Here is a 24,811-nt window from a genome sequence, read left to right as displayed (position 1 = left end):
AAGATACTAGTAGTACTTACCTCATATGTTGTTTTGCTAATGAAATCAGAATATACTAGTTGTAAATAGCTTAGCACACCATTGAAGCTCATTATGTATTCTAGTTCATGCATTGCCAATAAGGATGATATTGCCCCCAAAGGTACAAAAATTGGTTCCTGGTGTGAAAAAAAAAATTACACTTTTTACATACAAAGCATATATATACACATGTACATACACAGTATATTTGTGTTATGAAAATGTCATAGGGAAGGGAGAGACGATTAGGGAAAAAATGTTTACAAAGGCTCCTTAGGGAGGAGATAATGTGACAAAAGTGAGAAACATTGGATGGTCTATTTATTTTACAGAAGCTCAATTGCTAAGAGATTTGCCCAATTCACACCGGTAGTGGTAGGCTCTCAGTTATGGTTTTTTAATGATAGTATTTTGCCAATTGGATTTTCAAAATCATACTCCATAAATTATTCATAAGATTGAGTCCCCGACCTGTTAATCATAAAGATTTTTGAACATATAAATCTTTACTGTACTCTCCGCTACTCCCTTCCCAATTCTGACACAATGCTTCTGAGTTGGGTCTACCTCATTGGTGTAGCCAGGTTGGAGGCCACTAATTTGTAATATTGGCCTTGACTAGTGAAGATGTATAAAATGTAGGGCTTGTAATGTATGAATAGGCCTGGGAGGAAGGAGCTTTCATCCAGTTTTGCAATGCACATGTTTTGGTTTGTAGTTTTTCTTTTATTTCTCAAAACTCATAATGCAGGTCCTCATACAATAGAATGAACTTTTCTGCATTTTAAAAATTATTATGCAGTGTCTCATCCCTATTACTGCTTAGGGACCTGGTGAATCCCATGAGCCTTCCTTTGAAGTTGAATTAACTTGTTCAGTCTAAACGATTTGCAAATTTAAAGTAGCATATGCTAACAAGGGTAGCAAGTACACTGAAGCCTTGGTTTTTGCTTTCTTTAAAGACAGGATGGTGTGCATATTTATTTTAGGGACAAATAGTTCTTTTTCAGCCCTCTAAAATAATTGCCACATTGCTTTAAAATTTGTTTTTTTAATTATATTTGACGTATAATATTATATTAATTTCAGGTATCCAACATAGTAATTAGACATTTATATACCTTATGAAGTGATCACCCCGATATGTCTAGTACCCACGTGGCATCATACATAGTTATTACAATGTTATTGACTATACTCCCTATGCTGTACTTTACATCCATGGCTATTTTAACCTAGAGGGTATTAAGCTAAGTGAAATAAATCAGGCAGAGAAAGACAAATATATGATTTCACTTATATGTGGAATGTAAAAACAAAATAGACGAACAAACAAAACAGAAACAAACTTATAGGTGCAGAAAACAAATTGATAATCGCTAGATGGGAAGGGTTTTTTGGGGGAGGGTGGTGAAAGGGATTAAGAAGTACATATTTTCCCACTTGGTTTTTGGTCCTTTAGAAAGAGCTTTAAGCTTCGGTTTTAGTAGTGTTGTTCTTAGACGGCTGTGTCATGTTAGAGAATATAGATTTCCTCTTCTTGTTACCATTATTAAAAATTTCCCTTCAGTTATTCCCAGGTTGAGAAACCCACCTTCTAAAACAACACAAATAAAGGCCTGACATGCTTCATTCTGATGGACTAACAGGGCATCCCGTGACCAGTATGACGTCTGAGAGAGCTGGCTCTGCTGTCTGTTGTCTCCTTTTTAGCTTTCTTACCAGTTCTTCCTGTTTCCTTTCCCTCCTCTGAGACATCCTTATCTCCACAGTGCTATTTTTGTATTTTTAAAAAGATCCTTCCTTTCAAGTCTTGTCCCGTGGATGGAGGAACATTGTACTGTTGCCTCTGTTTTTTCTCAGATGATGAGTGGATAGGGTGGATAAGGGGATAGTTGTCTTCGTTGTACTATGTGACCCAGTAGAAAGTGAGCTTTGGCCCCACTTGTCCGTCTTTCCCAGTTTCAAAGCTGGTCTCATGCTTTCTTTGGTCATCCTTTGCTCTTTAATAAAATCTTAAAGGGGCAGGGGTGGGGGGTAGAGATGCTTCTTGTGAACTCAGAATTTCTCAGGAATGGCCCTAAACCTAAATTAAGATAAAAATAGTCATTATATTCTAATTTCATTTACTCCCTCAAACCATTAGTAATTATCAACATACCTTTGAGAATCATATCAAAGATACCCACCTGGCTTCTCATCTTCCTTCATTAGCACTTACCTTTCCTGAGGGCTTTATTATTTATACTTTAAACCTATTTTTTTTTTTCTATTTGATCTCACTTCAAATATTTTTTGGAAGTGGGCACAATGTCCGGTTATGTATTTTCCTGATCAAAGATTAGTGTTACAGCAGTTTTTTTTTTCCTATCATAATTTTTATTACAAATACAAAAATCATAGTATAGGGTAGTATTAAAGGATACTCTTAAAAGCCCTGGTCCAGTGTTTGTCGCTTATCAGCTTTGTTTTTTTAGGCAAATAGTTTATCCTCAGATATTTCATCTATAAAATGGAAACAGTAATTGTACTTACCTTGGAATGATTGTGATGAATAAAGGAGAAATTGTACTGAAGTGCTTAGCACAGTGCCAAGTGTGTTGTCAATATTGTAAACTATGATTACTAATGTTAGTCAGTGAAGTGGACACTTGTGGTCATTCCCGGGAAAACTGGCTCTCATTAGCTGCTGTCATTGTTTGTATGGGAAAGTGAATTCCAGGTTGTGAAGTGCTGAGTATGAAGAAGACTCTTGCACTAAAATCCTTTTAAAAGCTATATTTCCTTGACGCTGCATATTCTGCTCTTGACATCTCTGGAGATAAGTCTTTCTCTCATCTGCCCCTCTACCTTTTCACTTTTTCTCTTTGCCTGACCACTTCCCCATCTTTCACTTATCTCCTTTCCATTCTTTCATCAATAATGGTATTTTTAACTCTGTAAATTGCAAAAGATGCCCTTTAGGTCAGCTCTTGTTCTTTCCATCTTCTCCATACTCCTTTTTTAGCTCTTAGCTAGAAGTCTGAGAAACAATCAGAACGAAATTTTCAAAAGCGGGACAGAGGAGAGACTATACGATGTTAGAAATATATAAATATAGGGCTGAAGGCTACTATATTTCTTCCTGAATTATGTAAGTACCAGATGTTGGTTCTGATTACTTTCTAAAATTGTACACATACTTCACTTATTTTGTCTTCATTTTTATTCTGAATATGGTTTTCCATCTTTGCCTATAGTGTTGTTACTCTGTAGCATTAAGAAAAATCACTAGTCCATAGGCATTTTCTAATTGGCTACATAAAATAAGCGAAACCTGGAAAACTTTTTAACATGTGGCCAAATTTCCCATAATCATTTATAATTTCAGGGATTATTTTTAGATATTAAATTTGTTGTACATACACATGCATCCTCCTGCCAAAATATATTGCACAGTACTTTGCCAAGAGAGTCACAATATGGCTAAAATGAAGCTTTATTAGATTTAATTGGATGACATGGGATTTAATTCTTTAAGTTACCTATAAGTGCTGGAAGACAGATTTGTTTTTATTCTATCCAATAAGTTAAAAGAATGATACATTATTTTATATGAATCCCAGTGGCAAAAGGCATTTGAAATAATACAGGAAACTTCTTGAAGGAAAATAGCTTTCTGGTTATAATTGTAACATTATTTATCTTAGCCCTTCAACCGCTTGACTCCTTCAGTCTGCAGAAGAGGCCTATTTATTTTAGCAGTGAGGTGGATTGAATTTCTGCCAAGTCAGTATACTCCCTAAATGAATATGTCAGAGGCAATATTGTTTCTCAAAAATCATTTAGAAAGCAGCATTTTTACATAAGTAGGCGCTTTCATTTGTTTTGAGTTAAATCTTAGCAATTGCTGTTTCTATTATGGTTATTTCTTGGAAAGCCTGTGGAATGCAGGGGTCCTGAGTTTTGAGTGGGAATTCCCTTGGGGGTTTATAGTACCTGCATTTGATCAGGAAAATTGAAAAGAATGTAACTTCTTTGTGCAGGTTGATGTCATTCTGGAAATCAAATCGCTTATGTTAAATCAACTAAAGATAGAATGTGTTGTTCCTACGAGCACTTAGTACCCATAAGATAGAAAACAGACAAAATAATGCCGATTTTAAGAGTTCTAAGGAAGTAATATCACCTTTCCTTCATCTTTATCTCTACTTCCTTCAAAACACTAGAAATGATCACTGTCTTGTGACTAATTCCTTGGCCATCTTCAAGATCCCTCTTTCTTTCCAGAGGGAAAGGGGAACTCCATTATGCTACGGCAGAATTACCTCAAATGCATTCTGAATGTTGAATCCAATAACAGACATATTTAAAAAGAAGAAAATGCCATGGACTCTTGTGATAACTCTTTTTTATTTTAAGCAAATATAACTCATCTTTGTACAAACTAGAAAGGGATGCCTCTAGTCTTATTAATTATAATTAATTATTATTGATTATAATTAATTAAATACTACTATGCAATTTCAATTTAATTTCTTTTTGAGGAGTTAAAAGACATTTGAAATTTAGATCTGACAAAATGGTCATCAGTAAAGGTGGGAGTAATATATTCTTATTGAATCTTTGCCAACCTTTTTCTGTATTAATTCAAATTAGTTTGAATTAGAGCTTGATTTAGTTTCAAAGAATAAAATGTGAAGGAGCTCATTTTTCTTTACAGTGACAGCCACATGCTAATGATCACAACAGGCATTTTCTTAATTACAATTCATGTTGATTGAATTTGCACGCTCATCGGAAATCACCTCGTGATTAAGGAAAATCGTGAACTTTGTACATTTCTAGAATTTAAAAAAGTTTTATTTAAACATTAAACACATCATCTACCAGCATATTTTTCTTCTTATTAGTTAACATTCTGTTCATGGAGTAATTCATTATTTAAGGCAACTTTGCAATCAGTAGCGGACTTTCATGTTTCTTGTAAGACAGGTCAATTTAATAATTTCTTATTGCAAATGAAAAATTCCAGGTTAGGTTCTTAAATATCCAAGTATTAATGACTATTGCATATGTACAATCACTTATAATATTGTAATATATTCCCTAGCACTTAGAAAGCTACCACTATGCAGTGATCTTAATTTATTCAAGTTATAAGTTATTTTGGCTCTTTAACACTTTGTGGCCGTGAGAAGTCTCTACAGGGGCTAACAATGCTGTCTACAAAAGCTAAGTAGCCTGTATGACCTTGGGTAATTGCTTATCTAGTCAGGCAGTCGGTCAACATAGGAATGGCGGAAGGCTTCAAGGTGACGTGATCTCAAAGGCAGCTAGAAAAAGTGGGACAAGCACAGCCCTGAACTGAATAGGTGCACTGATTAGAGCAAGGATTCATTACATTAGAGAAGACAGAGTTAATAAATAGAGATAAAGTCTATCTTATCTCTATGGTTTCAGTCCATAGATCCAGAGAACAGAGCGCAAGTGAGTAGAAATGCAACAATTCTTCCGACAAACATCATGGCTAGAGTTTGGCAAGGAAGACATCAGGGTTCCATAAAGAGTAAACTGCACAGGCCATTCAATTCCAGGTGCCCCAAGTCATGTCCCGACCCCGACCTAAAATAATTTTAGTACAACATGAATAACCACAACTAAAATAATTAAATAGTCATTTGCAATGGAGCAAATTTTGGTCTTACTACCTCCTGGGGGAGGTTTGGGAAGGGGTTTGGAGGAGTTTTGAAATACCAGTGAAGGAGAGGCAGGATTTAGATTTTGTTTGAAGGGTTATATTGAGCCTGCTGCCTTCCTGGGTAGGTACCTTGGATCTGTTTTGTCACTGGCTGCCTCCTGTTGTGGTCACTGTGATTCATCAATAAAATATCCTTGGTATAAACAACCTCATGTGTCCTGTCTGATGCCTTCATTCCATGAAAGGAAAATTAAGTGGGACGGGTAGAGGTAAATCAATCACCTGGGACAAGACTCAGGTCTTGCTCTTCCCTGGATTTGCTGAGTGAACTCAGAGAAAGCACCTAATGTCTTTAGAGCTCAGTTTCTCAGTAACATGGATGAATCAAACTAAATTAATTAGCTCTAAACTCCCTTCTAGCTCTAACAGTCAATAGGCATAGCAATACCCTGTGTTCACTCTTCTCTAGGAGATGACTACCTAAGTCGTCTGAAGCTGGTAAGTGCTTTAAGTGCTTTGTGATTGACTCATGATTTATTTGTAGATCAAATGTAGCCCAGGGGGTCTGAGAAAAAGATAGGTTGACCCAAGCACATTGATTCAATGCCTAAATGAAGCATCTTGGACATGTCGCCTGGGACTGGAAGAATTTATTGATATGGATAAAGATCTACTGTCTGTCACAGCAGCAGGTGCAGAAGAGGCATGAGTGCTATGACAAATTGCTTCAATTCCACCCCTGGGCCTCCAATTATGTCACTTAGTAGTTCCCAGGGAAGTCCCTTCCTGTTCTTCTCCAGCACACCATGTCACTCCCTCCTACTTCTAAATCTTAGGAGTGCCATTAGACCCCATGTCCAACAGCCAACTGATTGACAGTTAAGTATAGATCAAAGGGGACCTCAAGGGACTTAACCCCTTACCTCCCAGTAATCCTCAACAGCCCTCCAAAAATAACGCAAATAAGCATGTTATCTGTAAAAATAGTGTCCTTGACAAACGCTGCTTCAGGAAAAGTTCCCCAGTCTCTTTCCAATTGCACTGCTCCCTTGAAGCCTTCCCTACACAGACAATCGGGAGCTTCTGATGACATTTAATGTAGGCCCACTGTGTGCTTGGTCATCGAACTGGTGGATTAACTAGTTTCAACTACAGGGCCGAAATTCAAGTACAGAGATAGTAGCAGCAAGTGTCTGTTCAGTCTTGGAGCTGAGAGAGTTAGGTATCTCCTCAGCATTGATCATCAGACACTTAAAGTCTGTCTGGTGTGAGACAGCCATGACAAAGGAAAGAGAAACAGCCATCACAGCTTTCCAGTCTTCTCATTGGAGTTCACGGACTCATGTATGATTAGTATAACTCACATTGGAATATGGACTCCATGAGGGCAGGAACCTTGTCTGTTTTACTCACTATTCTGGCTTCCGTACCTAGCACAGTGTTAGCACATGGTAAGCACTTATCAATGTAGATTGGATGACTAATGATAAGCCCACTGAGTGCAGTAGTTAAGAGACAGATGCTTCGATCCAAATCCCAGCTCCACTGATCATGACTGGAAATGTGGGAAAGGGAGTAAATATTTCTGTCTTAATTTCCTCATTTTAAAAATAATAATAAATCCTACTACTACTACTACTACCGCTGCTACTACTAAATCTCTCAAAGGGAAGTTATGCAGGTAAAATGAATTGATATATAACTGGTGACTGGCATGCACTATAAATGTTTATTGAATAACTAGACCAATCAACTTGCATGCCCTATTCCCTTGTCCGTCATTATTAAGGTTTTGTTTTTTGAACTAAAGTTTGGGTTTGTGAGAACACATTCTAACCAGCATGGGTCTGGACACAAAGATACTTCTGCAGCTTTCTACTTATATAGTGCTCTGAAGTGTCTCTTTCCATCAGTTTTATTAATATGCTACTTGACTTACCCTTCTCGACTTAGAGCGCCTTAAAAGCAGACACACCGTCCACGGAAACCTGATTGAGAATGGGTGATTAGTGGGTTTGGAATAAGTGCATACTTTACTCAGTGAATGGCTGTCTTGTGTGTCTTCTCTAGCTCACTCCTGGGGAAGGCGTCACAAACCTCTTCCCCGTCTCGCAGGTTCTTCTTTACCCACAATGCATCAGCGTCACCTGTCCATCCCCAGTGCTGGTTGCTCCAGCCTCTCCATCCCACTGTTACTATCACCAGCACGGTCTCTGATCGCCATCTCTCTTCAGCCTCCCTTTTGCTTTCCCCCAATATCTGTTCTCTCTTCCTTTCCCGGTTGCCTCCACTTGACTTGCGGCCTTTGACATTTATATCGGCAGTCTTGCCTCTGCCTTTTATTTATCAGGTCACATCCTTTTAGCAAACTGTAGAAGAATTAATTGCAAACAAAACATTATTATTTTCCCTTTGCAACCTTTTATTTTTCCCATTCACCGTCATAATCACCTCAAGCTGCCCCATTGTTCATTAGAAACTGTTTTTTGCTCTGGGTTACAACTTCTTCATGACAGTATTTTGTTCTTTTACTGTTGTTTTGGATTATGGCCAAGCTTCTGCTGGTCAGAGCAGTGATTTATTGCCACCTTCCCCCGATTTAACTCACATCGCACGTAACGAGTGAGGAAGCAAAGTAGATGGTGTGATTCACCATCCAGTCTTCTCACGCCAGTTTCTGCCTTTGAAGCATTTCTAATCTTAACGAGATGGAAATGACATATAGGAAATATTTAGACAATAGTACAAGCCACTCCATAAGGTAAAGCCATCTGAACTTAAACCATTTGCTCACAAACTCTGAATGGCTCCCAAACCTTCTTAGCGTGAGGTCATTCTGTGCAAATGCAGTTATGCATTTGGTGTTTTTGTATTGCGTCATTTTTTGGGTATTGCTATCCTAATTCCTTTTATGTTCTAAACTCCACAAGGATCAGGATCGCGTCTTCTCCTTCATCTGTGTATTTTCATGGTGTCCAGGATGGATCTGCATAGAGAGGGCCGTTGGTGAATGCCACTGATGCACAGATGGTCACTGCTCCCCTGTAGGGACCCAGCTCTGGGCATGCTCTGGATTCAGGGGTACACCAGGAAATGCTGGAAGGCGTCTGGTGTGGCATGCTCTGTGGCTTCTTAGACACTCCGTGTACCCCAGGGTATCTTTCCTAATGAAACGACTTCCAGGGACTAATTCTGCAGTCACAGATCCTGATTATTCTTCTTATTCTAAGAACCATTTTTCTTCTGTGTCTTTCTGAGCTCCACCCCTCAGGGGAGTAACAGCAATAGATTGGTTATGCTAAACACCCCACCTCAGGGGTTCAATTTTGATTTTTTCACAGCAACCCAGTCATTTATATAGCCGAGATAGACTCATCTTGAAACTTCACAAAACCATTTAATTTTTTTTAAATCATAACTCTAGATAATTTGTATCTATATTTCTAGTCCTCTCTTGGGTTCCCAGGGAATACTCTGAGAAGCAGGAAAATCAAGTGCATGCCCTTTTTTGCAGCTTTATTGTGCCTTCTCTCATCACAAATGCTAATAATGTACAGCTGAGCAATGAATATTAGAGAATGTTTATGTTTTGTTTGCATACTCCCTTTTAAATCATAAAGCGGATGTGCGCAAGGCAAGCACACAGTGGCAGGAGCAATTCTAGAGATGTCCAGAGAATGTGACATGGGCCGTTCTTTTTTTCTCTTTTTGTCCTTCAGTCTCTAGACCTGTGGAAAAGGCATTATGTTTGGGACCTGCCCCTGCAGCCTCTCAGCTCTGCAGTATTCCTTGCTCTACAGACTGTATAGTATCTTCCTGGTCATCTTGGAGCCTGTGCATCCATGAAAACTGCCACGAGCCTCAGGGGAGAAAAGGTGAGTGCCTTGTTTGTGTGTGCCTCATTTACTTCCCGGGTACACACATTTATTCTGTAAGCTAAGTAGCTGATTAAGCCTGCTTAAGACAATATTTGTTTGTGAAATTTAGATAACCAGCCTGAGCCTGACAGCATTCAAGTTTTAGGGAGGCCACTGGGGACATTTCTATGGAACGCAGACTCTGACCTTGATTGACCTTCAATTAGGCTCATAGCTGGTGGAGTGACAATTACTTTAAAAATGGTATAACTTAATGTTTTAGATATAGGTAATAGTTATAATGAGGATATTAGACATGATTTCTGTAATTGCATCAGGAAATAACTGTTTCACACACCTACTGATTTGCAGATTTCCACATGCTGACTTTAGTGTTATATTTCATATTTTCATGAGGGACATTTATGTCTGTTGCTGACTTTCAGATGTCCTCAGGCTTAAAGTGAAGACATCAAACTTTATGTCCTTGTTTAATTTTGTAGGCCTCCAGCGTCTTGTTTTCTTTCATTTTCTATTAAAATACACATCTTCATCTTTCAAAGTTCATTTCTGGTGATATCTTGACTTCTCTTTCATCGGTCCTTCAGTTTTTATTGATATATTCCCTTGAATGGCAGTGCTAAAACGAAATGCTTCCTTTATTAAGAGAAAGGAGGTCAAAGGAGATTCCAGAAGTTAGGCTGTGTTTGCAGAGCACTAGTCCTACTTATCACGTGCAGAGAAAGAATGCGTGGGCAAGAACTTGACATTCTAAAACCAGTGCTCTGGGCTGAAATTTGAATCCATTTGAAAACCCTCATTTTGGCAGGCCCTGCAGCATACACATGTATATACCTTGTTTCCCTGAAAATAAGACTAATCAGAAAACAAGCGCTAGCATGATTTTTCAGGATGACATCCCCTGAAAATAAGCCCTAATGCGTCTTTTGAAGCAAACCTTAATATAAGACCCGGTCTTATTTTCAGGGAAACACGGTATGTGCACTCCTGGGCTCACACACCATGTCGTTGAGCTTTTCCCTTTATTCTGACTCTTGTTCTGAGGCAGAAGAGGAGGGTGTGTGGTGAGTCTAAGGCAGGAAGGAGCTAGCTTTAATTCTTTTATCAAACAATAGAAAGCTGGATCTCAGTGGAACCTGGGGTGGATAGGAGGCTAGTGCTACTTCCTTACTGGACATGTAACCAGAATATCCCCAAGCTTCTTCAGTTTATGGACACAAATAATTTCTCATGAATACTAATACCCGCAATCCGTGGTCTTGTGCTGCCCATGTGTATAATTGGACGTTGTAAGTCCCTTGTAATTGCATATGACACTTCCCAGCGTGACTTACATGTTATTAGAACTAGCCCTCTGATGTTTGACCTGCGCCACTCTGTTTTAAGGTCTCTGACTAGAAAATAACTTGAGGCAGGACTTAGACTGCCCCCGCCACTGTGGCCACGGCTGTCCATGCTGGTCCAACTTTGGTGCATTGAGTGAGTCTCACCTTCCTTTGTTTTCAAAGCTGTAGAACCCACACAAGTCCAAGGGGGCCTTACATTATTTGGGGCACTTTTGGTTATAGGTGACAGAAATACAACTCAAAGTGGCGTAAGGCAAAAGAAGGGAATTTATTAGCACATGCCGCTAAAAAATAGAAGGGAAGTTAGCACTGCATCCGAAAGTATGAGTAAGGTTACAGGTATCAGTCTCTCTCATTCTTTGTCTTTCTCTGTGTGATCTTCAGTTTCTACAATCTTCTGTTCTCTTTTCCTTCCCTTTATCATCTTTATCTTTCCATCTCTTGCTTCTACTTTTCTCTGTATTACATTCAGTTTAAGACAGGCCCTCCCCATGGGGTAAAGACAAGCATTATTATTTTTTTTTAACTGCTAAACTTATTGTGTATCCTCCTTGTTAGTAAATTTACTTTTAGTTATCATATGTCTTATAGTGATTATTCATCTGACGAATAGCAGGGCAACAACAAATTGTTGTAACTCTGATTTGAAACATCTATTTCTTAGAATTGGTTAACAAAAATTCTAAATCACTTCAGTGATACATTGTTTTCTGCTTCTTTGAAGAAAACATAACATTCAAACATTTTATTCAATTGACATTTGATTTAAAACAAAACAAAACAAAAAATTAGCCACCACTATCTCATCCTAATAATCTGTCTACAAGAAACATAAAACTCCATTTATGATTCCAGTAGGCCAGACTGTAAATGTTTCTCAGTTTCATCCAGGGTCTACAAATTGCAAATTGAAGAATGAGGCTAAAAATCTTTTGTTTCCTTGATTCTTAGGCCCATTTTTTGTTTCACATTGTGGGTTTCTAGATATAATTGTGTCATAAAATCGATCAGTGCATTTTATGTAGAGGTGTTTTTTCTCCAAAGCATTGTAATAAAATCAACATAGTGTAGTATAAAGGATGATATCTTATTATTTTTTAATGGTCAATTATTTTGTTTTCAGTTTCTTTGAGCTATAATCGACATATATAGCATTGAGAGAGAGTAAATGGTGGTTGCCAGGGGCTGGGGAGTCGGGAAAATGGGGAAATGTTGATCAAATTATATAAACATTCAATTATAAGATGAATACATTCTGAGGATATAATGTATACATGGTGACTATAGTTAACAATACTGTATTGTATACTTGAAAGTTGCTAAGAGAGTAGATCTTAAAATTCTTACCACCAAAAAAAAAAAAGAAAGAAAGAAAGAAAGAAAAGATAATTTCCTTTTTAGATAGTAAATAAAGTGAAAAGAGCTGTCCTTCCTAAAAGTTCCAGAAAGCTTCCTGGAATTGGATCTCATTGGGTAATCTGTGTCATGTGTTTTTCCCTGACCTAGTCACTCTGACAGGGGGAAATGGGTCCGAAGTAGCCAGGGCCTAGGCAGGTGACCACCAGTGGAGGGTAGTTCCATCCAAGCCTCACAGAGAGAGTGGAGGAGGGGCGGTTCCTTCAAGGAAATATGAGGTGCTGATGCTACACGAAGGTAGAAGCGATGCTGGGATCCGACTGAATAGGTGTTTATTAAATGTTTCGTTCCCTTTGTTCTGGGCCATAGAGTTGCTACAGAAATTCAGAGAATATTTCTTCCCCTAATTCTGTAATTTTTGTCCTCAAGGGTTTTTCACAAAACCCTTTGTGAAAAACTACTCTTTTAACTTTCTTTCTGTTCTTTCTTTTCCACATAACTCAGAGCTAGTCCATGGAACACATGTGCAAAACTCACCACGTTTTAACCCCTCCATTTGCCCCATTTGTTCAAGATGCTTTTATACCAAGCTTTACCCTCATTGGCTACTTCTACTATTCTCCTATTGTAGAAGTCAACGCCTGCAAATACACCCTGGTCCGCCGTTCATTAGACATCACCTGCTGTGGGTTGAATTGTGTCCTCCAAAGAGATATGTTTGGTACTAACCCCTGGGACTTGTGAATATGACCTTATTTGGAAACAGGGTTATTGCAGATGTAATCAATTTAAGATGAGGTTGTGTGGGATTAGGATAGGCCCTTTTCCAATAATGTTCTTATACCAAGAAAGAAATTTGGACACAGAGAAACACACAGGAGAGTGCCAGGTGATGATACAGGGACAGAAGGCATGAGGTGAAGGCCTAGTAAATACAGAGGCAAACATTGCAGTGATCCCTCTACAAACCAAGGATTGACGACAACCACTAGAAGCTAGGAGAGAAGCATGGAAGCAATCCTTCTCTAGAGCATGGGAGGGAACATGGCTCTACTGACACCTTGATTCTGGGTTCCTAGCCTCGAAAGTAATGAGATAGGAAGTTTCTGGTTTTTCACATCACCTACTTTGGGGTACTTTGTATTGGCTGCCCTAGGAAACTAATATGCTGCCCACATTTGCGTCAGCATTTAGGCTCAATAAGGGTACAACACTTCATAAAATGCCAAAACTAAAATATAGAGACATAAAGCAATTGGTTCTAAATCTCATAGTGATTTAATAATGGCCACGTCAGCACTAAGGACTTGGAAATTCATCTCCTCGGTCCAATGTTCCCTCAAACACTAGGCTTCCTTAGTGATTTCTTCCATATGCCTAAAGAAGTTTGGATCGAGACACAAATTTAGCCCTGAGGTTAGCAGAGAAGCCCTCGCCTGTGTGCACCACATTGGCTAGTGGGAACCATTGGCCTTGAGAGGTAATCTTGGAGCTGATATCGGAGATAATGTATGGGATACATCCTAGCACTGGTACATTGCCTTTGGAGGGTGAGGGGAATCAGACTGCAGTGTGTGAGAAAGGGAAGGTGTGCTAAAAACAGCTTGAGACCGCCATGTAACTAGGATGTGTGTTGTTTGATCCAAACAATACATTTTTCAGTGTGGCTCAGCCTTTGGAGATGAAGGAAAGGCTGTACACAGTAGAACTTCTCACCTGAGTGTTACCACAGTCTCCTGCAGAGTCTAGAAGCATGCAGGGATTGATAAGAATTACTCACTGTTTTATAAGGCCCATACTGAGGCTAAATGACCTGCTTTGGGCACTAAGTAAGACAGGAGAGAGTTCAGTGATTGTTATTCAGGTCTGGGAAAATGCTTCCCTGGAGCAGAGAGAATTTTGATTTTTAAGGTCTTGCTAAGACCTGCGAGGACCACCTGCCTGTAATCCCTCCTGGGAAGAGTAAAGAATGGAGTTTTCCCTCTAGGGAAATGATTCTGTACCTAGCAGGATTCCAAGCATGTTATGATGACAGGAAGTAATCTTGTTATTTCCACCGAGTTGTGGGCATGAGGTCTAAGAGCCTCTCAATCTCAGTCTATCTCATGGTGCTACCATGGGTTCTGCCAGAGTTATTGACTGGTGTGAACTAAATGGGGTTTGGAATTCCATGAAGGCTGGAGCACACGGGCTAATGCATTAAACATTGCAGAACTCTGGATGTAAAACAGAGTGTTTAGCTTCACATTTGAATTCTCTACCATAAAGAAATGCAGTGGACTTACTAGCAGAAATCTAGGATATTCGTACTTTCCTAGAATACACACACATATGCATGTGTGTGCGTGTGCTTGCACACACACACACACACACACCTGTGCACACACGTGTATGCACAGGTGTGTGTGTGTATATATACATATACACATATGTATATATACACACACATGATCACCCTATATACACGTGTGTGTGTGTGTGTGTGTGTACATGGTGGAGGATTTAAGGAAAAAAGAAGCAAACAAAAACAGCAAGAAAATTAATTTGGAAAGTTGGAGATAATTACTTTTGCTCCTCACCGGTCTTTTCCCCGTCCCTGTGTTATGGCTTTGGTATGTTCCTTTTGTTCACTTTTTTGTGTGTGTTGCTAGTAGAAGAAATTAGTTATTATACAAATTATCTTTCTATGGCCGTTACTCTTGGGCAGACACCATTCAATCAGGAATAAGGGTTGTGGTTGTCAGCCATTCCGAGTGCATTAGAAAGCCAGCCGTTGTACACAGCCTTCACACCTCCGTCAGGCCTGTGACAGGCAGGCAAGGGGACGGTGCTCGGCAGGTTGGTACTTGTCAAGTGAAGCTACAACACCTTTCAGAGGGATTTAAATTGGATCAGCTTTCATCATTCAATGCTTTTTCTTTGATGCATTCCCAGAGTTATAATTAGAGGTAAATAAAGAGAAATGATCTGAAAAATTGCTGATGGATGAACTCTACATAGAGGTGCAAAGCATTTAAAAAAAATCGTTTTGACACATAGACATAAATTTATGTGATATTCATGTCCCTTTCTGACATATTTTTGAAAGGCAACCTTGCCCACTGAAATTGTTCTAAAGAGAAACTGATGGAGGCCCCCCGATATGGTGTCACAGTGAATAATTGCTTATGCGGTAGGGTGTCAGGAATTTCATCCGTCCTCCATAGTCTCCTCCCCTATCATAGCACCCAAAGTCCTAAAATTCTCCATAGGAAAAGGTGTTTTGACACTGAGAAGCCATGACCATCTTTACAAAGACAGTCTTTCATGCTCTAAAACAAATCGATGTAGACAACACACTTAAGGAGGGAAATGCTGACGCTTTTCCGATCTGCTATGATAATAATTGGGAAAATTTCCATTTTATATCCTCATCTGCTAGAAAAATGCGCCTTTAGTGAGAGATACATAAAATCATTTTGCTTTGTCACAGATAACACGTATACTAAGAGACAACTTTTATTTTTTTCTTTGTCTATTTTTTGGGGCAGTGGGGGTGGGGGAGGGAAGGTGTGCCTACTTCTTATTGTAAGAATTGAGTTCTCATGCTCATGATTACCCTTCTTTGTTCTGTATTCACAACAGCGTGTCAACTAACAATGACACTATCACATGCTAGCCCTGCAGGGGTGGTGGTTGATTCCTAGAGTTGGAGTCAAAGATTTAATCTGTTCAAGTTCTTTGACTCAGCCTTGTGACCCAATGTCCAAAGCTTCACAGATAAGGGAAAATGAAATGTTTAAGATGGAGCAAGTGTCAGTCATCTTTAGTCAGCCTGCTAGATCCTGCTTCAAGTGTGTCCCAATGGAGTTAGTGTAGAGACACAGCACTGGCCAGGGGTAACTGCAGAAGCTTAGGTGGACACTCACACTGGGGCCACCAGCACATAGAGAAATACAGTCCTCTGACCTGGATTTACCCACCTGAGCCTCCTTTCATTGTTTCATGGCTTCAATTAAAAAAAAAAAATCGTAGACTATACAATAAATCCTTAGGTTCATAGAAAAAAAATCAAACCCTACAAATGTAAGTTTCACTAAAGGTGAATGAAATCTGTGGTCAGGAAGTGAATATTTTAACTCCTCCTGCTATCCTGTGGCTGAAATTCCACTCTCTAATCTATACACCTTTAGCTTAAGGAGATGCACCATGATACCTGTCACATCCACTGTGTGCAGTGGGGCGAGAGCACATCCTACACAGAGCTGACTTGCATTCTTTCTTGTGAGGAGGTAACTACTTAGAAAAACCTCAGCTAAATTTCATAGGTGTCCATTTCATCAGTAATCTGCCTTTGGAGAAGCAATAAAGTATCTTCTAGCCTGGGTTTACACATATGTAAAATGAGAATAGTAACTGATGAAGTAGTTTAGAGGATTTGCTCTTTTGGGTAATATAAGTAAAGTGGTTGTCATAGTTTTAATATAGGGTAGATGCTTAATTAATGCATGTGCCTTTTTTCATTGGACTACAGTCTCTATGAAGATTAGATTTATATTGTATGTTCCTCCTGTGGCTTCCCCCAGTGCATTGTAGTGCTCTACATATGGAAGTTAATGTTCACAATCTGATGATATCTGATTAATATGAAATTGAGTAAATGGAGGTAAGTGGTTGCCTGGCCTCAGCCACCATGGACTTGGCGGTGTGTATCTTTCAGAACAGAAGCACCCGGGGAAGCCTGATGTCTACTGCTGTCATGAACACAATGTGTGATCAAAGTTAAATGCTAACAAGAGAATCCAAGGTTTTTGTTTTATGCTGAGCTTGTGCTATGATTTGATCCTCGTTAGAGTTCGGGACAAAGGTAGTTCAAATGAATGACTGAAATAATTTATTGACGGGAGAGATGTAATCTATAGATTTATGGGGAGATGGATGCAACTTGATTTACAGAGGAAAACTGTACATGCTCCTCAGGGGCGTTAAACTGTAGGTGTAGGGTACCCAGGGTCCTTCATTAAAGACTGCTAAGTTTCTGAGCTGGTGGTCAAACAACATAAATCATGGAGACCCATGCCATGTCCTGCTCATACATACAAACTAAACAAGCACAAACATAAGACAATAAATAAGTGGCTTAGGGGAATTCCATGTAAGAGAAGAGGTCATCCAAGGTGTGTGGCACTGAGAGCTAGAATACACACACACCTGTGCACACACGTGTATGCACAGGTGTGTGTGTGTGTGTGTATGTGTGTGTGTGTATATACATATACATATACACATATGTATATATACACACACATGATCACCCTATATACACGTGTGTGTGTCTTTATAGTTTAATGTTTGAGTGTAGTTTAGAGCCTTGTATGTTTCTGGCATCTCTACTCAAGGTGGCCCAGAAAGGGAGCTGAGCCCTTCCCTGGTTTTATTTTGACTAATTAATGATATGTACTTGGAGTTATGAAGCAGGCAGAAACCATCTATTGTTTTAATCACCTGATCTTAATATTTTTAATGCCATGAGAATGTTGTTTCTGATTGGCCAAATGATGCCTTCCCACAGGGGGCGGATCCTTAAAGTAAGAGTCTAAGAGTCTCTTTTAAAGGGTTAACCCTAGACGAAGAAAACCCAAACAAAGCACTTATGACTGTTTAAGCATTGGGGGAGTGGGTGCAAAAGGTGAAGGGATTAAGAAGTACAACATGGCTGTTACAAAATAGTCATGGGGATGTAAAGTACAGCTTAGGGAATGTAGTTAATTATATGGTAACAACTATGTATGGTACCAAGTGGGTACTAGACTTATCAGGGGCATCACTTTGTAAATTATATAAATGTCTGACCACTATGCTGTACTCCTGAAACTAATATAAAAAAAAAATGTCAACTGTAATTGAAAATAAAATAAATAAATAAATATAATACTTGCCTGGCCCTGCCATATTTAAGGAAGCTTGGCTCCCTCTTGTGGCTTAAAACCATGTGTCAGTTTGTTCTAGCCTCCTTGGCTGTGCTATTTTAAGAGAAGCCAGTCTTTTGCCAGCTATACCTTAAGCTTTGTAACCTTTTCATTTCATACCTATTGGTGGAAAAATATGCATGGCCCTGGCAAAACGGTGGGAGAGATATACCTGGCTCTGTTACCTCTCATGCTTCCTAACTTGTCCTTTTCTCCTCTTGTTGGATGGGTGGTGGGATATCTAACTTACATTCTGGGAGTTGAATGTTATCATGCTATCTTCCAATCAAAGAATCTTATTTATTTATTTATTTTTACTTGCCCCAAGGAATACATGAATAATTTCTTAGAATGTTACCATGAAATAAGATTGGTTTTATTATTTTTTTTAAAGGAATTAAAGGAATTGAATCAGTTGGTTGACTTTGGTGTATTAAAGAACTGAATATAAAATATGGAAGGTTGGCATAGCTTTTAGAAGTGATATATCATGAGGACCACAGATTGAAAACTCAAACTAAAGGGTTTTATCTAATTGTCAATCACTTTTTTTAGCTTACTTAGTTCTTAAAAAAACATTAATTAATTTCCATCATTTAAAAGTAGAGAGATTTTATATAAAAACAAAATATAACTTGGGTTTCTGGCTTCCTAGACAAAATCAAAAGATTTGACAAAGGAGAGTACACATTCCCTCATGGCAACAGTCAATGGAAGCTGAAGAATAACCAACCATTTTAGACCCAGCACACATTCTCCATTTCACCAGAGACCCCACCATTCCCTACAATATTATGGTTTACCCATTTCCATCAATTTGTACCTGCTTGACACCTGTGACACTGAGTTTGTGGCTCTGTGGGATCGTAGTATATAGGGCCCATTTATATCCTAATTATAGTGGGACCTTGGACCCTGGTTCTGCAGTATTTTGTTTTGTTTTGTTTTGTTTTGTTTTTAACTGAGTAATAGCCCAGGGACCCATGTCTAGCTAGGATGGGGAGGGCGGTCCAAAGAGGTACTGTCTTCACAGGGCAGATAGACCTGGGAATCTCAGGGCACGAATCTGTCAATGTTAAGGCATCGGGGATATGCCAAAGTAGACGTGTTCTGACATAATACAGAGTAACAAGATGGTCAGAAACCACAGCAAAAACAAAATGTGCATTTATGTATATTTGGGCTATTTGTGTGAGTCTTCATTTATTTTTACTTGTTTATTGATACCGTTGGACATATCCTACTAATTATTTCTTTGATTATGTTTGGCCTCTCCAACTCCTAAATTCTAAATGCTTGGAAGACAGATTTTCTGCTCTAGTTCTAGTTCTAGTTCTAGTTCTTTTCCATTTACTTCTTTTTTTTCCCTTGTCCCTCCATTTTCCATAAAATAAAGCACATCAAAAGAATACGTGCTTTGGAGTTATAAGTATTCAAATGAAGGTTTTATTTCTTTCCTGCCACTGTTTCTTTTCCTTTGCTGGATAAGGATGGAATCCTATAAAACATTTGTTCTTTCTCTTTTTAGGATTTAGAATGAGACAGCGCCATGTCCTCATGGAATCCACAGGGCCTGTGGGGCATTGCCCTCATTTGGTGGAATCTGTGCCCTGTGAGGATCCAGTGTGTTATCGATGGCTAGCATCTGAAGGGATCTGTATCCCTGATCATGGAAAATGTGGCCTGGGACATCGCATCCTGAAGGCCGTCTGCCAGAATGACCGAGGTATGATGCAAAGGAACACAAGTATTTTTATAGTGGTATCTGTCAAATGACATGTCACCACTCTCCAACAGGTCATTTTCCTGAGGGAGAGAAGCAGTCTTCCCTATCCTTGAATATTTATGTGTAATTCAAGTGATGACACATTGCTGCAGAGTAAGCTGCCTTGACTTAATATGAGGCCACGTCCTCCATGACAAAAAAAAACTATTTGGTTCTACCTACATGTGATACAGTGGACCTGGAGATTTCTCTGCAGTCTTTAATTTATCAACACATAGAATATAGAAATTGTGTGGCTAGTTTTCAACTTATCTATACAAAACAAGCTTCATTTGCCTTTTTTGAGGTTGATATGTAACATGCTTTTGTATATTATTAACAAATACTACTTTGTAAAGATTTCAGGGTTGCAACCGTCCAAGTTAAAAAGAAAACGAATACTAAGCTATATCTTTTCATTTATATAACATTAGATTAGAATCAGTTCTCGACGTAATACTAACATTTCTAGAGAACCATTTTTAAATATAAGTTGTCAAGATTTACAAAACTATTAACAATGGTGTCTTTCCTTCATCACCAAGCTTCTAGTACAAGGCTTATTTGAAATGAAGTGTGATTTAGAAAATATGTAAGTCACATGGAAATGAGAAAAATGACATTTAAAGCCTTTATCCTACAGTTAAAAAAATTCAGTCTCTTGGAGGAATATGGAGTATGTCTATTAATCAGCTCTGTCATGAGAAGTACCATTCATCACGCTCTTGGTGTGTGGAGTGAAATGTTTTGACTTGTGGAATGAAGTAATCCATAGAACAGAAGGAAATTACAAAGTGGATTCAGAGTGGATATTAACATCTACATAGCCTTGACATTTAGCAATGCATTTCTGTGTTTCATTTCTCTCTCTCTCCCTCTCTCCCTCTCTCTCCCTCCCTCCCTCTATCCCTCCCTCCCTCCCCCCTCTATCTTTTCTTCTCTCTCTTTCCCTCTCTCCTCATCTCCCTCCCCTTATACTTCTTCTCCGCTCCTCCTTCCATCTCTCCCTCCCTTTTTCTCCTTCACTTACTTTTTTTCCTTCTTTCTTTCCTCCTCTCCTTCAGTCCTTCCTTCTTTTTTAAAAATCACTATTGTAATTAGACAAATATACATTTTATCAAGTAATATAATTGATAACCTCCTGGAACCAGGTAATTGTTTAATTAAATAGAGGGCAACGACAGATTGTGTAAGCTACAGTCCTTTTTGACCAAATAGTTAAAACAAATAGTGGCTTCTAATTTTACCAAATCATTTTTGAATTGTAGTAACATATATATACACCTATATATGTGTATGTATATATATAATTTATTAACAGAGGCAAATAAGATCGCTTTTGTATCACTTTCCTTTGAATTCAGGAAGAGTAGTATAGAGGCTTCAAATCTGGGCTCTAGAGTCAGACAGGTTGGAATTTTAAGTGTGCTACTCATCTGTTAGATGATCTCAAGAAAATTATTGAACTGTGGAAGCATCCTTCCCTTCAGCTGAAAAGTAGGGACAATAAGACCTGCCTCTAATGCTCAGAATCTGAGAGTTACCTTAGTCATATAAAAGTGACTAGAAAAGTGCCTGATACATAACCATTCAAAATGAGTTGTTTATTTTACTTGTAATGCATATTTATTACTATGTTCTATCCGGGAGGAATGGTATAAAAAACATTCTTTTATAAATGAAAATAATAATGAGGATTAGAATAACCATACGCCTTCCTTTCAACCTCCAGCTGTGGGAACAAGAATATCATTTGTTTGGTTGAAACCCAGTAATAAATGACTGTCGTGCTTTGTCATCTCATAGCAGGTATTGGAGGCTTGTGATGACATATAATCTCCATAGGGACTTCTTTCACAATTTGTGCTGTGCCTTCTGCAGAATTTCAGAGTGTGATATTCAGATTTATAATTAGGGATATATGTTTGGTCTTCATCCCAGTTTCTGGCACAGAGCTCCCAAAATCTTTGGCATTTCCTGAGCAGTAAGGGCAATGAGAGCATCTATTGTTATAATTTTTGGTCTGTTGTCCTCAGTTCCTGAAATCACTTTCATAAGGAAATGGGTATTTTGTAATTCCTAACAAGTCCCTTTCCACCACAACTGGGTTTATATTAATGAGGTGACATTTAGAAAGCACCTAAGGTTGGGGACTGGTTGTCAGAGGAGCCAGCCAGCAAGAGAGGGTTGGGACTTCCCATTCCACACCCTGATTTTCAGGGAGAGGACGGGCTGGAGGTTCCATCAATCACCAGTGGCCAGTGATTTAATTAATCATGCCCATGTAATGAAACTTCCATGAAAACCCAGAAGATGGGTTTCAGAGAGCTTTCTCGTTGGTGACCACATGGAGATTTGGGGAGCACGACACAGGGAAGCTCAGTGCCCTTTCCCCATACCTTGCTCTAAGCATCTTTTCCATTTGGCTGTTCCTGAGCTATATCCTTTCACCACAAAGCAGCACTCTAGTGAGTAAAACCAGGTTCCTGAGTTCTGTGAGCCTTTCTAGCAAATTAATGAAATTCAAAGAGGAGTTCTTGGGAAACTGATTTATAGCAGGCCGGTCAGAAGCACAGGTAACAATCTGGCCTTGTGACTGGTATCTGAGGTAGAAGGTGGTCTTATGGGACTGAGCCCTTTAATTGTAGAATCGGATGCTATCTCTGGGTAGATAGTGTCAGAATTGAGTTAAATAGCAGGATACCCAGCTCGTATTGGAGTTTTGCTTTGTGCTGTGTGAGGAAAATCACACATACAAACCCACACCTTGAAATTGGGTTTAGAGCTTTTTTTACAGAGGTATCAATGTTACTATTTTATAGCAGTTCTAGAATTTGTTTTATGTTGTGTTTTTTTTCTATGAAATAGCTAATTATAAGCATTTATATACACTCTCAATTTCTATGGGGATAAGTAGGAATTACTCCTGGCTCATATCAATTCTTTGTGGTTCTTAGATACCTAGATGACTCCTTCATCATTTGTAGGGCAAAGACCATGATCATGGTTATGAGAACATGCTGGCATCCTGAAAGCTGAAACAGTCTTTGGTCCTGTGAGAAATTGAAAATGTGGTCTGGTTGCACTTTTCACAGTTCAGTTTCTTTGAGATTTGGGATGATTGATGATGGAAGTTTTGCAGAGAAGTGTTCCGGTTTGACTCTCCACATATTATTATAGTCTTTCCATAGCTACAAGATATAACAGAAGTGTTGACACTCATTTAAATGCTTGGAGAAAAACAGGGTTGAAATATATATTTACTAAGTCTCCTGTAATTTTTTTTATGGCATTCGATAGTTTTCATCACTCTGAGTTTCTTAATTGTTTCATAAGCTTTTTATTTCAGTATTATTCAGAGCTAAATGGATAAGACCAAAGATATGTCTTCTTTTTGATTAAAACAAAACAAGACAAAAACAAAAAAAAACAACACATATTAGATCTAATCAGACTTAAGGCTTGCTATAATTTGCAAGATAGCTTACTTTGTCCTTTATTTTTAGACTTGTCTTTATTGACTTATTCCAGGTATTCTGTATTCTAAACGAACATTCAACATCCTTGCAAAATATCTACATTCAGATTTACAGCCAAGAGATTCCCAGGTGGTTGTGATCAGGATTCTGAAGGACTCTTGACAGTGTCTTGTTGGGCATTACTTGAGCCACTAGGAAGACCTATTTCTCATTCTAGAAGGTCATTCAGACCATTCATTTGAAAACTTCAGATATAGACAATCTGTGTTACATTGAAGCTAGGAAGTAACTGGAAATAGCAATTTGACATACCTAAAACTTGTGGTATAAGAATATGATCTACTTCGGACTACCTAAGATCTAATAATGAATCTTAGACTACCTAAGATCTAGATGAATTTCTACAGTTTTGTAGATACAATTTGCCACATTCTCTAATTTATTTGTGATACTGTCCAATCAGTCTCACTGAAGTTTCTATTTCACACCCGGCCTGTGATTATGGCAAACAATTCCTTAGTCAATAAAATTTATTTTCAGGAAGAAAATTGTGTCATAGATCACATGAATAAACATTCTGATTTTGAATCTGATTTCCAATACTTTGATTGGCAGATCAGCTTTGAATTCTCTCCTCTGCACAACATCTTATCATTAGGATGGATCAATAGAAGTTTACTGAGCATAGAGTACACATAGGATTTTCTTGTCTCATTGACAGTTGCATGTCCTGTCTTTCAAAGGGGGCATTTGAAAATAAATGGAGTGTGCTGCAAACTCAAGCCCAACGTAGTCTCCCTTAGATTTTCCAGTTAACTCATTGTGTTTTAAACTTTGTTCCTCTAACATGTAACTGGTTTGTTGTGTTGATGCTGGGTTTCACTGATGATTGAGGAAGATTTACCACTAGGTGACATCTTCCCAGAGCAGACTGAGGACATCCCCATAATCCCAGGGCAGTCGGTGGTGTTCCCAGTGGTTGATGAGTGACCACTATGTATTTACCATCTTTCATGTCTCCATAATACAAAGTGGGCGACACCACAGGGTCTCTGGATAAACACCAGACTGCCTGCTGGAGCAGTCAAACCCTGAGTACTCATTACATGCTTTGCTCCATAATTAGCTAAATAGACTGTCTTGAAAGAAAAAAAAAAAGTGTCTGCATATTTCATTAAACATCTTTATTCATAGATAGTGCAATGTACATTCTGTACTTGTACGAAGCAAATACCCACGTTGGTGAAGAGTATAATACATCAGGAAGAACAACGTTCACATATTGACAGGTACATAGAATTAGACTTTTGTGTTGCTGCAACACCCTCGTGCATACAA

General features: G+C 38.6%; 1 protein-coding gene across 1 annotated transcript in view; it reads left to right on the top strand.

Moving 5' to 3' along the window:
• Nucleotides 1-24,811, top strand: part of THSD7B (thrombospondin type 1 domain containing 7B) — a 797,596-nt gene that overhangs the window by 341,227 nt on the left and 431,558 nt on the right. Inside the window, exons 6-7 of the mRNA XM_033111445.1 lie at nucleotides 9,421-9,576; nucleotides 19,758-19,955. Of these exons, the coding sequence (XP_032967336.1) occupies nucleotides 9,421-9,576; nucleotides 19,758-19,955 (354 nt within the window). The remainder of the gene's footprint in view (nucleotides 1-9,420; nucleotides 9,577-19,757; nucleotides 19,956-24,811) is intronic.

This window comes from Rhinolophus ferrumequinum, chromosome 8, assembly GCF_004115265.2.
Source record: "Rhinolophus ferrumequinum isolate MPI-CBG mRhiFer1 chromosome 8, mRhiFer1_v1.p, whole genome shotgun sequence".
NCBI lineage: Eukaryota > Metazoa > Chordata > Mammalia > Chiroptera > Rhinolophidae > Rhinolophus > Rhinolophus ferrumequinum.
This window is presented reverse-complemented; position numbering and strand designations above follow the sequence as displayed.